The sequence below is a fragment of the Pantherophis guttatus genome, chromosome 1, assembly GCF_059756535.1.
Source record: "Pantherophis guttatus breed Tessera chromosome 1, ASM5975653v1, whole genome shotgun sequence".
Taxonomy (NCBI): domain Eukaryota; kingdom Metazoa; phylum Chordata; class Lepidosauria; order Squamata; family Colubridae; genus Pantherophis; species Pantherophis guttatus.
In genome coordinates, this window is record NC_142063.1 from 192,161,203 (window position 1) to 192,178,443 (window position 17,241).

Here is a 17,241-nt window from a genome sequence, read left to right on the forward strand (position 1 = left end):
TACCATCATTGATAGTGTTAGAGATGAACTTTCCCATCAGGGTTCTGTCAATCACCACTTGTTCCAGCTGTGGTCCAGAAAGGTTTAGAGATACCAGTATACCTGAAGGAAAGAGAAGCTGAATCCAAGGAGACAGGAAAAAATAAAAATTGTAACTTGTTAGCAGAGATTGTTAAGTTTCATATTAAATTTATATTTTAAAGGTCATATAATAATTCAACCACTGAAATGTGTCAAATGCAGTAAGATTATTAATAATCAAGCAAAAGCAAAGGAATTATAATATAAACATGTGTGAAAATGTTACTGAATGAAGTACTTCCCATAATTTGTGCACACAATAATTAATAGAAGTCTGCCATGTAAGTTTGAAATCTTTCCCCAGGTAGCTGCCTGGTGAAAACACAATTGAGTAATAAAAAGTCACCACAGATTCAAGCCAGTATGACCAAACTATTTAATAACCTGCAGCTATGTGTTCCAAATGAAAAGTTAAAGTAGTGATGCCAAGAAGAAAACATAGTGCCAGGTAAAAAATATGTCTTTTAAAAAATTTCAAATAAGCTTGGGATGAAAATGAATACTGTAGGAATTGTTACGAAGTACAATTTATACAAACACATAAGTAGTTCTTGTCTAATAATACTAAATGGGACCGGAAACTGCCATTTAGTGATATATTCAAAAACCACAAAATATGACTGCACAATAAACAAAGGGAGTTCCGGCAAACCCAGTTGCCATCATTAATCAAGGACTGGGCGAATTGTTAAGCAAAGACCTCATGTAACCGTGACTTTTGTCTTCCTGCCAGCTTCTCAGTTTACTTTGGTTGCCAGCAGGGAAATTTGCAAATTATAGTCATGACCATGGGGCACTGTGCAGACCATAAGTATAAAGTCCAGTCATAATAACCATTCAGGGATGTTGTAAATTTGAATGGTCGCTGAACGAGTGCTTATTAAACAAGGATGACCTGAATTTACTTCCTATACAATATATAGTTCATCGAATGCTTCTATTTTATCTGTCAGAATTTTCAGAATGCTTCAAAGTACCAGAGCCAATTTGATGTAGAGATTAAAATGCTGGTCTAGAAACCAGGAGTTCTAGTCCTGCCTTAAGCATAAAAGTCAAGCTGGGTAACTTTGGGCCAATCACTTTCTCTCAGCCCATCTCACAGGGTTATTTGTGTGGGGAAATTTTATTTAATATATTTCTATGCTGCCCATCTCCCTGATAAGGAAACTCTACAGTAGGTAGCTTAGAAAACATAGAAAGACAAAAAGAAAAGCAATTAAAAATGTAAAACAAAAACCAGAACCAAGGAGATCGACAGAGAAGTATTATGTATGTTCATTGTGTTGAGTTACTTATAAAGTAATAAAGGTGGGATAAAAATCTAATAAATAAATAAAATTTACAACTACCATTTACAAACAGATTGTTTTTTAAAGTGTGCACATCTGTAGATTTGTTTTTGTACTTTAACACCTAAGCAGTGATGAAAGGACTGTAAATTTGCCCTAGAATACTGACCTAAGCATACTTAACAAATAATGGATTTAAAATTAATCATAAATATCTTGTTTAAATAATTTATAGAAAAACAGAACATAATTTTAAAAAGCCTTGTTCAGATTTGGGTAAAGGGATATTTCTATAAGCATAGAATGAAATGTAAATTTTTACATACAGTACATTATATCAAACTATGGCTTAACTATGATCATTATCAACTGTTCAGATATATATAATACAGGGATGAATAAATTGCATTCCCTCTGCAGAATGCAAGAGGTTCTTTTTCATGACCCTCAGAATCCCTTCTGACCATGACTGTTGGAAACTAATGGTAGTTTCCAACTATAGTTAACCCTATAGAATGACCTGAGATTTGGATGGTCCAATCTTTCTGGCGTTTTGAAAAGATATAACTCTTTTCCTCTTTTCCCCCAGCTTGGACTTGGTATAGGTTGGATTTTGTTCTGTACATGAAATATTGATATTAATAATTGTGATTATTTTACTGATCACGTCAATTAAGTTGCCACATACATTTATATAATGAATAAATAAATTTAGAGAAAAGCTCACACACCTTGAAATAGTCATGTCATAATTTAAAACTCAAAACTGCCAGCCAAATTTAGCTTCACTGTACATTTGACGAAACTCCATTCATTTTGCAACCTTCAATTTCCCACAAAATAATTAAATATGCTATTTTGGCTATCAAAAAATTGTCTCTCTCTGACTGGGTAATGCCCACCCATCAAAATACTTGTACTTAACAAGTAAAATAGTTAATACAAAATATAAAGACTATGGTTTACTAGTTCAAAGCAAATTCTATTTAAATCTCTGAAAACACCAAGATAAAGCAGATTTTTATGTAAAATATAAACTGCCTTCTTTAGTCTAGTAAAACTATCTTCAGATAATCATTCTAGATACTTATTGAAACTCCCCAAGTGATGGCAAATGTCCTTTAAGGTTTTGTCCTAGTAAAAGCATTAGACACAGTTAGACTTGTACAGCTTTTATTGCAAGATCTCAGCACTTCAGTCTATTCTTATATTGCAGTTGGATTAGATAAAATCTCAATTGATTCTGAAATAGATAATACGATTGTGTATCTTAACAGTATTTTGGAAGTATTTTAATTGGCTTCCCTCACCAAAATAAATAAAAATATCTGAAGAATAACAAAACTCTCTAGAAGCTGTATAGATTATTGTGGGGTCTATGTAAAATAAAGTAATATATGAAAAAAAATGTCTATAGTGTTCCCTGTTCTCAAAAAATAAATGAATACTCTATTCAGAAAAGGGTGTTGTTTACTACTGCCAAGTCTCCATGAACACCATCTATAACAAATACAGTGACATTGAGCAGCATCGATAACAAAGTTCAAAAACCTTCTATGTAAAAAATACTAATCACAAGAGAATATTCTTTTCCATGTGGTTTTTAACTCAAAATTTTAAAAACCAACTAAATTGTTCCTATGAATTCCTTATATTAGTGGCTCCTATACCAACATCCTATACCAGTGTTGGTGACCTTTTTCGGCACCGAGTGCCAAAATGGGAGTGCGCCTGTGTGCACGCCGGCCCGCGTGTCCGGATACTGGAAAAGCAGCCACCAGGGGTGCACGTGCGTGCCGGGAAAATGATCTTCCGGTTTCCAGCACGCACATGTGCCCCGGTCAGCTGCTCTTTGTGCATGCATGCACGGTAGAAACAGGAAGAACAGGTGGCCAGCACACATGCGCGTGCTGGAAACCAGAAGTGTCAATGAAGCGCCCCCCCCCCAGCCCACTACCGAGAACAATCTAACGCTACTTCTGCCAAGGGAGCATAACCGCTTCCCTGCCAGCATGCCTCTTAACCCAGCGCCAGACGTTCTTCCTGCACGGACTCAGCTCCTGCACAGCCCCACCACCCCAGAAAAGCAGCGGCAGCAGTCTCAGGGTGAGGGCAGGAGCGACCGGCCGCCCCTGTAGCTGCTCTCCCGCTGGCAAGCTGGGCCCTCAGCAGCCTATCCATGCATGAGGAACTGCACTCTCCTCTGGCCCTCCTGGGCAGTTCGCTTCTCCGATGACGGCTCCTCCTCCTCCTCCAGCATCCTGGCCAGAAGCGGCAGCGCATGAACTGCTGCCACCCCCTCGCCCCTGGTTATGGCAGGAGCAGCAGGGAGAAGGGAGGAGGCGAGGGGGGGGGTGCACCAGGTGGCTGCTCTTCTAGTTTCCAGCACTCCTGCATGCATGAAGACCATCTGACTGGTGTGCGGTAACCTGGAAGAGCAACGGGCAACAGCTCGCTTGCCCAGAGAGATGGCTCTGCATGCCACTTCCAGCACATGTGCCATAGGTTTACTATCACGGGTCTATATAGTATTAGATAGTCACAACTGTATGCATTTTCAATCACAACATACAAAAACATGTTAGCTTTATTATCTGGTACTTCTTTTGAATAGCCAATAGTCAAAGTGGGTAGAACAATGATATTACAATTTTATGCCGGTTGGCAAGGGCCAGATTTTCAGGGGTTTTGAAAAGGTGTATTAAGGGGCACTAATAACTCATGGTTGTAGCGGTTGCAGCATCCCCTTGGTCACATGATTGCATCTTGGATGTCTGCCAACTATCTCCACTGAAAAAGCTGCAGGATCCTATGCTAATGTAATCACCATTTGTAATTTTCACTGCCAACTTCTGGTAAGCAAGGTCAATGGGGAAGCCGGGAAGAGATCACAAGTTGTGATCACTTGACCACAGAATACTGGCGCCACATAAGATTTGCCTACAATGTCAACTGGAACTGATGTAGTAAATTGGCATGGTCACGTGACATTGCACTTTATGACAGCATCACTAAGCAACAGAGTTCCCAGTTCTAATTAAGGATAAGTGAGGAATACCTATAGAAGCTTTGCTCAGCTTTTGAAAGTCTACCAGATCACTTCTATCTATGTGATACTGTTAGACTGTGAAGCAGGATTTCCTTTTGATATATCATGCTGATTTAATTCATAGTGAAATCTATAATATATGTTTATTAATTAGAGTTTCAGAATGCTTCCTACCAGTTTTTTGAGGATAGAAATCAGACTCAATGTACCTTAATTTTTTGATCCATGTAAAAAACAGTCTGATGAAAAAAATAATCACCTGGCTGTCTTTCAGCTCTTTAGTAAGGAGGCACATTACTTCAGTCTAAGTTAGTTTTAGATTGTTCTCTAAAAAACCTAGAAGTACATATGCTTTTAAAAATAAAATCCTGCATTTGTTTATGGAGAAATATGTTTCACTGGTTTCAGTGATGTCTATTCTCAAGTAACTATGTAGAGGATTGCAGTATAATGCATCATTATCAGATACCAAAATTTTGCCTTTGAAGTTAATAGCTAAGGGTGTTCAAATTACAATACATGGTAAGACAAAATATTATCCAGCTTAATAACTTTATCGTTATAAAGTATAGCTATAATTACAAGAAAATTAAATTCTTACACCGATACTATGATTATTAGCATATATTAATAAAATTCAATGAATAAAGTCATACAAGTACTGTATACGCCTGTTAAAAATATCAAGAATAAAAAGGCAGAAGTAGTTTTTAACATATTTCAGGAAAAAGCTGTTGATTAGATTGCTGGATTACACACTTTATGCCAACCTGTTCCCACTTTCCATGCCGCTAACAAGATGTGAGCAGATGTTTTCTCTATATAATATGTGAATATTTACATAGATACAAAATACACATTCTGGACAGTTTGGAGGTGTAATAAAAACAAACACGTCCAGTATAAACATTAAAAGATTCTCCTAACTCTGATAATCCAGTTTGAAGCTGGTGATGGGCTGATTCTACACTTATATATTCAGAAATAAGTCCTGCCAATTCCAAATGAACTTCTATGTTGTGTGAGTGTACAGAGGACTGTAGCCTGTATTTTCTAAATAGCTCATTTTATTTGAAAGCATTATGTATTTTTCATGATTGATTCCAATTTGAAAAGAGACACTTTTGTCAAGACATTCAGCTGAGTATTATACTGGTTTTGTTCTTCAAGTGAATATGTGCATCAAGAAATTATCTTAAACAAACACTGTATTTTTCTATAAGTTAACTTAAGACTAGTCTCTTTAAAAATAGTTCAGTGCTGTTGATTGAACATTGCAAAACCATGTCAAAACATTTACCTGACAGACATCTTTGCTCTTCCATTTACTCAGTACACACTGACTATTTTGCATCAGTTCCTGGAGGAAAATAGAAAGTAGATAGTGAATAGATGACTGTAGACATTTCACATGTGGTTGAAGTTCTTCTGTTTTTCAAAGAGGAAAGATTGCCTGACATCTAAAACAAAGATGCAACTGTTTTGGATATCCCACCATACAAAAGCCGATTTATCACCAGAAGGAGATGATCTTTTGGAAAATTAAAGGTGTTGAAAGAGATTTGAAAACATGGATTAATTGTTGTTATGCTTGAATCTTTCTGAAAAATACCTCTAGCTCCTTAAGTGTGTCTCGAAGCTTTTCTGGACGTTTGTTCTTAAGTACCCAAGGATAATTTCGACCTAGCAAATAAAATAAATATGTAAGATATTACATGCCATAATGAGTAACTGTAACTAGTATTTGATTTGAATCCATAGTTTATGAATAATCTTAACATAAAACATTCAAACACTGAAAAAATAAATTAAAAGGAATGTAGAGTTTTTCTGCATTATGAACATTTTCAATCCTATTCTAAATTTGTTTTATAATTTAAAGTGTCCATTTTCAAAGCAGGTTAAATATATTTATTCAAAGAACATTTACCACTAAAATTCTATATAACTTGGACCAGGGGTGGATTCTAATTTTTTTTTACTACCGGCTCTGTGGGCGTGGCTTATTTTGTGGGCATGGTTTGATGGTCATGTGACAATTCTTTAGGATTTAGCAGAGGTACTGGTCTACCAGGCTTTTAACTGCTTGCAGAGCTGTACTGGTCTACCCATTTGTTTTTGGAGGCACCGGTCTACCCATTTGTTTTTGGAGGCACCGGTCTACCCGTTTGTTTTTGGAGGCACCAGTCTACCCATTTGTTTTTCGAGCGCACTGATCTACCACCACACTGCCTTTTAACACTGATCAGCTGTAGGGTAGCCTTTTGAAGCCCCGCGGCAAGAGTTTAAACAGTTTTTTTCCTTCTAGCCGATCAGCTGGGACTCGGGAGGCAGCGAATAGATTGGGGGCGAGGCCAAATAAAAGGTAAGAATAACACGGGGGCGTGCGGGAAGGTCCAGCTCCCGAATAAAGAGAACTAGTTCGGTGACGTCATATTGTCACTGCTACCGGCTCGGCTGAACCGGGCCGAACCGGGAGGAACCCACCACTGACTTGGACTCAGAAATCTACAGTATGTCTATCAATTAGACCAGCTAGTTTCTGATGATGTACAGTGAGTTTTTGCCACTGTCACCAAAGCATGACTGATAAGGAGGGTCTCCTCTGTGATCAAGCCTGGATATGGAACACATTATTATGGAAGTCCTATTTGGTCCCTTTTCTGTTTGAGAGGTCCTTATTTTTCCAAATGTCTGGCTGGTCAAGTTGAGTAGTTTTGTTAGTTTGGCCCTTTGCTTTTAAGTTGCTTCTAACTATAGAACCTGTCTTTTTACTGTTTTTACTTCTATGTGTATCTTGTTATTCATTTATTTATGGATTTGCTTTATGATTTTTAAATTACTGTGAACACTCATATACTCTATTTATAGTGGAAGAATGTAAATCTTGTTGAATTTATAGATAAATGCTTAGGAAGGCCATACGAGTAAATACTATTGTATTGTAGGCAACAGCAATAGCACTTAGACTTATATACCATCCCATGGTGCTTTGCAACATTCTCTGAGAGCATGTAGAAAGAACCATCCACCCATAATACTGGGATGAAGTTGAGTGGATCAGGGATTGCTGCAGTATTGTGGGTGGCCAATTGACATGTGATGGGTGGGTTGAACAGCTGAATTTCAAATGCTGCTTCCCTTGCTTCAATTATTGAGTCTGCCTTAGCCTCCAACTGCTGTTAGTTAGCACCAGATCTGTATACAAGTACGGAAAGGAAAAGGAATGGGATACTGAGCTGCAATGAAATCTGCATTCTGGACACTGTAACAACTCTGACTGTAAGAAAGGCATTATTTTTAAATGAGATCTTTGTTATAAAAGCTAAATGTTAGCATTGTAGAGCTATGTGACTTCAATCTCCATGTCTTGGGAGTGAGTTCAGATTGGGAATAGGCTTTCATGTCCTACATGGCAACTATGGGCTTATCCCTGGAAATCTCTGGCCCAATACATATAAGCAGTCACATCTTAAACTTGATGGGAACAGTCACAAGTACATAAAATGGATCCTGAGGGCACTGGGGTATTTTCCCAATGATTAGATAAGCAGTCTGACTGAGCAAATTGTTGCTCTCTCAAAATCAGAATCAACCAGAGTATTGGATGAGATGTCCAAATGGCCTTTCCTTGATCAATGAGATTTGTGTATGTGTGTGTGTTTCTGGGAAGGGGAGTCCTAGATTTACTGAAGACATACAGATGAAAAGTTAAAGCGAGATCTCAAACAGTATGGCAGAAAACAAGTAGAATGTAATCAAAGATAACACCAGTTCAGGAATATTCCATGACAATAGCAGTAGTGATGCATGTTTATTTATTTCTTCTTGTTGTGTCTTCAGACTCATATCCAGCAGTTTGTTCAGCGTTACCCATACCCTTCTGGACAGAGACGGGGAGAACTTCCTACAGACTACTGTGATATTTTTGCAGGATTTTCACAGATAAAAAACCACGTCAATTTCTCAGAGTTAAATGGCAATTCAGCAAAGTCTTGCAAGCTGACTTAGGCTGCATTTTACAAGATCATCTACTTTGAGAAAGATTGAAGAATCTGTGCCTCTCTTTTCAGGCAGCTATCTAGGATATGTGCAGATCAGTGGATACAGGAGGCGACTGTTTTCTCTTTGAACCAGGCAGTGATTTAACCTCTCCAGAAACAGTAGCTTCTTCACCCATCCTTGCTGGATAAACCCCTTCCAATCTCTAATCTCTGTTTCCTATCATGGAAACATTATGGGCAAGTTGGTAGGAATTCCACTATGAAGATTCTAAAGGAAATAAATGGGTTATTTCCTTTCCAATCAGGATTCAGGCCCAGGCATTGGATGCAAATAGCAATGGTTGTCCTGGTTGGTGATCTGTGTTGGGAAGTAGAGGGAGTGTACTTCTCCTGGCCCTACTAGATGTCTCAATGGCATTCAGTTTCATTAAACATGGCATTCATTTGGGCTACTTAAAAATAATTGGAACTGGGAAAATTGTGGTAGCTCTACTACTCCCTGAATGATCAATTCTATTTAATGTGTACGCAACAAAAACATTTGAGTGCTTGTTACTGCACTCTGGAATGACACAGCGTTCATTCCTCTTTCTCATGCTGTTTAACTTCTACCCTGTTTCCCCCAAAATAAGACATCCCCTGATAATAAGCCCAATTGGGCTTTTGAGTGCATGGCAATAAGGCCAAGAGCTTATTTCAGGGTTCAAAAAATATAAGACAGGGTCTTATTTTCGGGAAAACACGATATCTGAAACTACTTATCTGTCAATTTGAGGTGAGGTATCAATATGATAAGGGCCACGAAAGTTCTGGTCCTAATTAAATTTCTTTTGTAAACAGTGGACTGCTTAATAATAGGGGAACCAATTTAGTAGCATTATAGTTTTGATTTGATTGCTGCTTGGCTTCCAATAGGGTCCTAGATTCAATTCAAGACATTAGTTTTAATCTTTATAGCCCAGCTTGTTTCAGCACCCATGTTTCTTCAGGATGCTCTCTCTCAAGTGGAATCAGTCCATTGAGTGGGTTCATATAAAGAAAGACTGCTGAGGATCCCCACACTACGTGAAGTGAAAGAATCAGAATTAGTCATGGAGGTTATAGTTTGAGAGAAATAGAGGGCAGAGCTTAATGTTTTCTTTTGTAATAGTTCTTCCACCCTCCACCCACCTCCTTCATGAGGTTCAACAGAAAAAAAATCAAATAATCTATTTGCAACCTGGTGCTTTCCACATGTTTTGGATTACAAGTTTTCACCAACCTGGCTATAATGAATGAGAACAATAAGAACTATAGTCCAAAAGATGTACAAAAAAACAGAAAGTCTATCTCTGGGACAAGTTGCTATTTCTCTTACAAAGCAGCATCTCATTTAGAAAGCTAGTTCTACAATATATATGATTTTAAAAAACAAAGTTAAAGAAAAATATACATTTACATATTTGTACATTTATTTGCAGTAACAAGAAAATAGAAAATGCTCTTACATTCTGCTAATTGTTGTTTCTCATATAAATAACCAACTTTCATTTGTGGCTCTACAAGAAGAAAAAAAACGAAGTTGGACTATCTTAACTTCTATTGCCAGCAAGCTGCTATTTTGTATTTTGGAAAAGTAGAGATACTTCACAAGGAAAAACAATGCTGGTCTATAACTGTTATAAAGATTTGATCACTAAAAAAATTTTTTCCCCCTTCTCTGATAAACTAAATTTGTTGTAAAACTGAAGCAATTTCAACAATGATACTAAACAAGTTTTATTCTAATTAACTTGACAACCGAATCCAAATCAAAACCAGTCTGTGCTGCTTGTGGAGGCAGCATGGAATGCTCAGACAAACTACCACTTTAATATGGACCAAAACAGGAAGTCATTCTAGCTGAAAAGACCTTTTGGCCCATCATGAATCTTCCAGGATTAAAAAGTTTAATCAGATAAAGAAAATTGATCATTCACTCTGAAATGCCCATTTCAAATATCAGGAAAGGAGGATCCAGGAAACCAACATCAGTGCATTCCTATGAATTTAGAATGCCCTCTACTGGATCTTCAATAAATAAAATGTAACAGTCTCTACCAATTTAATATATTGTACTTTATATTTTATACAAAAAATTAAAACTTCTTAAGTATATACTTTTTGTTGAAAAAAATGTTTAAAAGTAGGATGAGTTAATGGCTAACTAGTGGCGGAGCAAAGTAATTTGGAATAGTTTTGGTCCATGAGGAAAAAAAATCAACAATTGGACAAGATCTTTGTCAAAAACAAAGAAATAGAAAATTATAGAAATATCTGATATCTCATCAGGAAATAAGATGCCATACTATAAAAACAGGACAAGAAAGAGAAGTGGAAATACAAGGAAGATAATGTAGAAGTCCATATGAACAATCTTAAGAAATTATCTTACCAAGATGTGCAGACTTATATATTATATGATTTACTAGATATTATACAAGTTTCAGACTATGCTATGACTGTTGGAATAAAATAAGCACTTAATAAACAAATTACCCATTGTTGTAAATATACTACATAAATATGTAATCATAAAATACAAAATATACAATTTCTGAAATGCTGAATTTTTAACTGTAATCTTATTATAAGTGTCAAAAATTTACCTGGATCCTTCTTTTCATGGTACTGGTAGACGCCAATATCTTTGTCTGGATAATTAAGGAAATAGAACTTTAATTATTGCACTTAAAACCAATTAAATTTCTTTCCTCATCATGTTAAAATAAAATATACAGTGATACGAACATAATTCAAGTTGCCAGGTACAAATGAATGAGTGACAATTTTATATAGACATAATATAGATACACTTACATATACAGGTAAATACCTGAAAAAAAACTTTATTGCAATTACAACACAGTACATAACAAAGAGTATCTACTGTATCATATTAAATAGTTTGATAGAAGTTTGCTTCATGTTACATAATTGGGATATTATCCTCTCTGAAATAAGTAACAAAGAAGTCTACCTCATTTTCAGTTCAAAGTTTTACAGGTAAGTATTCTTTCTGCAAAGTTTTAAACAATTAGGAGATCAAGTTAGAATGAACATTGGAGCTTACCTGAATGTTCGATCTATGTGCGCTGCAGGAGAGTCCAAACAATGGGTTCAAGTTTAGCTTGGTTGGCCAGAGACTGAGTTGAATTTGCCTAGCCACGCCTCTTTCTCCCATGAGCCTTCAGTGTTTCGACGAAGAGGTCTGTAGAAGACGTAGCAATGATGATAGAATAATGTCCACTATAACTAGGTGTTGGATGCTGGACCGCCACAGTAGGGCGGGGTTAGACTCTTCTGCAGTGCACATAGATCGAACATTCAGGTAAGCTCCAATGTTCAATCTCCTGTGCGCTGCTTGGAGAGTCCAAACAATGGGATATACCCAAGCTAAGTATCCCTAGGGCGGGAGTCCAAGCGGTCCAGGTGTCGTTAGCCTGGTAGAACCTGCTGCAGGACTCTTCTGCCAAACGAAGCCTTGGCCGAGGTAAAAACGTCAAACTTGTAATTTCTGATAAAGGTAGTGGGAGAAGCCCAAGTTGCAGCCCTGCAGATCTCCAATATGGAAGCCTGAGTAGCCCAGGCTGCCGTGGTGGCAGCGCTACGAGTTGAATGCGCAGTGATGTTTCTAGGCACTGGAGTAGATTGGTGTTCGTAAGCCATTGCGATGCAAGCTTTGATTCATCTCGCAACTGTAGATGGGGTAACTTTTTTCCCCATGGCAGTAGGCTGGAATGATACAAATAGTGATTCAGACTTCCTGAATGATGCGGTCCTGTCAATATATTTGCGGAGTGCCCTATGAACGTCGAGCGTGTGCCAACGTTGTTCTCTAGAATGTGCTGGGTCAGGGCAAAAGTTAGGTAAAACCACCTCCTGTGCCCTGTGAAACCAAGAATTGACTTTTGGTACAAAAGTCGGGTTCAACCTGAGGACCACCCTGTCGGAGTAAAAGATGCATAGATCTCCACGTACCGACAGTGCCGCCAGTTCGGAGATCCTTCTTGCAGAAGTGATTGCTATCAAGAAGGCGACCTTGAAGGTAAGTATTTTGAGGCTGGCGGATCCTAAGGGCTCAAACGAGCAGACATGAGTGCTTGCAAAATGAGAGGCAAGTCCTAGGAAGGATACCTATGGACTGGAGGAGGCCGTAAGTTAGCAACTCCTCACCTTGGGGTGTTGATAGAGAGGGATAGGACCCTCTCCCTGTAGAATAGTCGCTAAGGCGGCCACCTGTCTGCGGAGCATGTTGGCAGTAATCCCCATTTGAATCCTGAGTGTAGGAAATTCAAGACATCCGGAAGAGAAGCTGCCCTGGGAGGAATGTCCGATTTTCGGCAGCAGCTAGAGAAAGTTGACCAAGTGGCGTCATAAATCCTGGTGATAGACGGACGACGAGACGCCTGGATGACGGAAACGACCTCGCTTGAGAATCTGGAGTCCCTCAGGATTTCCCGCTCAATCGCCAGACGGCCAGTTGGAGCCACTGGGGCTCGGGATGTTGAACTGCCCCCTGGCTTAGGACAATCCCGTCTGGCGGAATCCTCCACAGGCGGGACACTGACAGTGACACTAGGTCCGCAAACCAAACCCTTCTGGGCCAGTGCGGAGCCACCAACAGAATTGCTGCCTGTTCGTCCAGAAGCTTCCGGATGACCCTTGGTAGTAGAGGTGTCGGAGGAAATGCATATAGAAGGCCTCGAGGCCAGGGCGCCCAAAGGGCATCTGTTGCTTCTGCCCCCGGCGTCAGGAATCTGGAAAAGAACCATGGTAGGTGAGTGTTCTTTGGTGTTGCAAACAGATCCACACATGGTTGGCCAAACCTGGTCGTCAGTTGGTGAAACAGGTCTGGATGGAGACGCCATTCGGAGTGGTCGACAGTTGTTCGACTCAACCAGTCCGTCTGTTCGTTGTGTGCGCCTGAAATATGTTCCGCTTGGAGGGAGAGCAGGTGAGACTCGCTGCTTCAGACATCAGGTCCTTGGACCGGGTGCCTCCCTGCCTGTTCACATGTGCCTTGGCGGTCACATTGTCGGTTAACAGCAACACATGATGGTTGGTTAGCGAGAGGTGGAAATGACGGAGAGCTAGGTGGGCAGCTCTGAGTTGCAACCAATTTATGTTGTGTAACAGATCCTGTGGTGACCATCTGCCCTGTGCCATCTGGGAACCCAGGTGAGCCCCCCAGCCGAATAGACTGGCATCTGAAGTTAGTGTTAGACGTGGCGGTTCCTTGAAGAGACAGCCTTTCTCTAGGGAAGGTGATGTCCACCAGTTCAGGGAGTGGAGAACTTTTGGAGGCACTCTGACTCTTGTTGTGGAGTGACTGATCCCTGCTCATTGGCTCGGTAGGAGGAACCATTGTAAGGTTCGGGAATGTAACCTTGCCCAAGGAACGATGGCCAGACATGAAATCATTTTCCCTAGCAACTGGGACAATACTGCGAGGGAGACAGACCTGGCTGACTTGACCCGATGTATCAAGGCCCGTATGCTGACTAGACGTTCTGGTGACAGAAAAACCTGGCAACTGACTGTGTCTATCCGGGCACCTAAATGAAGGATAGAATGGGATGGAATTAATTGGCTCTTTTCTAGATTTATTGAAAACCCGTGAAGTTGCAGAGCCTGAATAGTCTCTGACAAATCCTGTCTCGCCTGCCTGATGGATGAAGATTGAATCAAAATGTCGTCAAAAAGCCTGATTGGGCGAGCCCGCAGATGGGCTGCCACCACGTCCAGGAGCTTTGTGAACGTCCTGGGGGCAGAGGACAGGCCGAATGGAGGGCCCTGTATTGGAAGTGTTGCCCTGCGTAACAGAATCTGAGATGTTTCCTGTGTGAAATCCGAATCGGTATGTGCAGGTAGGCTTCCTTTAGATTTATGGATGTAAGCAGATCCCCCTGTCTGATGCAATTTAGAATAGAGGTTAAGGATTGCATCTTGAATCTCTTGTATTTGATGTGTTTGTTGAGTCTTTTTAGATCTAGTATTCCCCTGCAACCCCCCGATTTCTTGGGAACCAGAAAGAGGATCGAGTAGAAACCGAGACCCTTCTGTGAGACAGGCACCGGTTCTATTGCCTGAATGGAAAGTAGATGAAGGATCTCGGCTTCCATCAGAGACCTCCTGGTGGCATCCCTGGAAAGAGTGCAAGAGATGAATCTCCCTGGAGGGAGGGATGAAAACTCCAATGTGAGACCGAGCTGGACGGTTTGCAGAGCCCAGGCGTCGGTTGTGATGAGCTCCCATTGGGCTGAGAACCTTAAGAGGTGGCCTCCAATGGGAACGTGTGACTGGGAGTCATTTGGACCTGCGGTAAGGTCTACCGCCGGCCCCTCGAAAGGGTCTCCTAGACTGGGGTTGTCTAGACCTGTCCCTGAACTGAGCCCTATCCTGGGATCAGTCTGAAGTTGGAGGGTAAGTCCTCTGATAGGTTGGGGTGGAGTAACCGCCCTCCGCCCCACGAAAGGACTGCCTGCGATAATATGGAGAGTATCTCCTGTCTGTCCTCCTGTGAGACAGGGGAAGTACCTTCCTTTTATCCTTGGTCTCTACCAAAATGGGATCTAAAACATCACCAAAAAGATTATTGCCCTGAAAAGGAGCAGACGCCAATTTCCATTTGGATTTCATATCGGCTTGCCAATGGTGAAGCCATAATAATCGTCTGGAAGTCACATTAGAGGCCAGGGCCCTGGAAGCGAACTTAGCCGCATTAAGGGTTGCATCAGCAGAGTATTCTGCTGCAACAATTAATTTGTTGATGTCCTGGTGTAATCTGACATCTCCATGGGGAGCTCTTGCCTGCATTTGGCACAGCCACAGGAGGGAGGTTCTATTAAAGAAGGAAGCTGCCGTGGCTGATCTGATCGTCCAGGCAGCTGCTTGATGTGTCTTACAAGCTGACATCTCAGCTTTCCTATCCTCGGTCTTCAGCCCTTCTGCAGAGTCTGAGGAGAGAATATTGGAAGATACTAGATTGGCAAAGGGAGTATCTATTGTAGGCAACTTAAGCATGCCCTCAACCTCCTGTTCTACAGTGTACATCTTTTTGTCTAATCCGCTGGGATTAGAGAATCACCCAGGTTGAAGCCATTGCTTCTTGATAATGTCTATGAATAATCTGGGAGAAGGAACAGCGTCCTGGGTAGTGACCGGTTCTGTAAATAATCGAGCATGGGGATCCTGCTCAGCCGAGCAGTCAGATGCCCCAGCCACAACCCCTAGATTGGCCATGGTTTTGGCCTTATATAACAAGGTCTTGAACATGCTAGGGTTGAAAAGGCCAGTGAAGGCTGGTTTGTCTGGAGATCTGCCTTCATCTTCAGAAAGATCATGATCTGCAAATTCTTCCTCCTCCCCAGTATAAGACCATTCACTGCCCTGAGAATCATGAGGCGAGTGAGGGGCCTGGGAATAAACCCTATTCTGGTGGGCTTGGTGTACATTGGGAGTGGTATCAGCTGAGTCGGGAGCAGGAATGCCCCTTCTAAGCAGGGCAGAGTCTATGCCCTGGACAATGAGCTAACATCTGGCAGAGTTCCTGAGAAAGAACAGGGGTCTGGTTTACCTCAGGGCGGAGCCCCGCCGCTGTAGGGGTGAAAGTAGCTGAAGGAGCTAACCTCCTAGGTACTGGAATGACTCCCTGATCAGATGAGCCCTGTTCTGATATGGGAATAACCTCCACAGCACTCTCAATTAATTCAGTTGGAGGATCTGAGGTAATATCTGGAGACCAATTCAATCTATCTTCGTTTGAAGCAGAAGGAGGTGTATCCTGAATTGGAGGGATATTAGGCTCTGGGTGAACAATGACAAGGCCTAGGCCTGAGGAGGCTTCTGCCTGCTTTTTTGTCTTTGCAAATTGTTTCTCTAAGGCTTTTTGCCTTCTTTCTGCATCCTTATCAACAGCTGTGGAAGAAGAGGCCTTGGATCTGGTGGAAGGCCCAGGCTGAGCCCCAATTGCCTTACTGTGATCTGAAGACTTAGCTCTCTTAGAAGCAGAAGAATGGGATGCAGTACTTTTGGAGTGAGAGGAGCTGCAATCCGCCATCTTGGAATGACAAGAAAAAAAGGCAATTCAATCAGAAGAGCTTACTAGGACAATGATTATAATAGTGATATTATTCCTCACTCCAGTATTGGTAAATATGGCGCCAAACTGACACAACAGTGTGTAAGTGCAATTTTCCACTGCTGTTAGGTATTAGGCGTGAGACTGATCAATGACCAGCTCTAATAACGCTATGAGAGAAAGGCAGCAATAATCAAATGGCGCAGGACAGACACAACAATCCCCAAACCACAAAAGGCAATAGCAGTAAATCAGCCAGAAATGCTAGGCCCGATCACCAAACTTACGGGGCTCCTTGCTGTGTTTCCGATAAAAAAAGACTGCTAATTAACAATCCCACGACGGTTTCTGAAGCGTTTGAGGCTTTCCGCTGCGTTTCTGAGCTGTTAGGAGCCGAATTTGCTTTTAAAAGGATCGCCTCCGCTGTGCTGTTAATGGCGGCAATTAGGATCAGCCCCTGAGGCAAGAGAGGAGCTGAGGGAGTTGAAGCGCCGGAAAAGACACCTAGAGAGTAGTTGGAGGGCCAGTCTTTCTGAATCTGACCGGACACTAGTAAGATCCCACATTAGGAATTACTTAGTGGCGATAAAAGCAGCGAAATGTAGTTATTTTGCTGCTCTTATTGCGTCATCAGATAATCGCCCGGCCGCCCTCTTTAGGGTGACCCGCTCCCTGCTCCACCAGGAAGCGCGGGAGGACCCCTTGGAGGGTAGAGCC

The 17,241-nt window shown here is 41.0% G+C and overlaps 1 protein-coding gene across 13 annotated transcripts in view; it reads right to left on the reverse strand.

Annotated features, from left to right (window-relative positions):
• Positions 1–17,241, reverse strand: part of WDPCP (WD repeat containing planar cell polarity effector) — a 201,271-nt gene that overhangs the window by 137,518 nt on the left and 46,512 nt on the right. For 11 of the 13 annotated variants that reach the window (XM_034432467.3, XM_034432462.3, XM_087886501.1 and 8 more), the window contains 5 exons: positions 11,051–11,095; positions 9,911–9,961; positions 6,032–6,102; positions 5,720–5,779; positions 4–118 (listed from right to left, as the gene is read on the reverse strand). In XM_034432467.3, the coding sequence (XP_034288358.2) occupies positions 4–118; positions 5,720–5,779; positions 6,032–6,102; positions 9,911–9,961; positions 11,051–11,095 (342 nt within the window). The remainder of the gene's footprint in view (positions 1–3; positions 119–5,719; positions 5,780–6,031; positions 6,103–9,910; positions 9,962–11,050; positions 11,096–17,241) is intronic. The other 2 variants (XM_087886517.1, XM_060689353.2) reach the window with 1 other exon arrangement.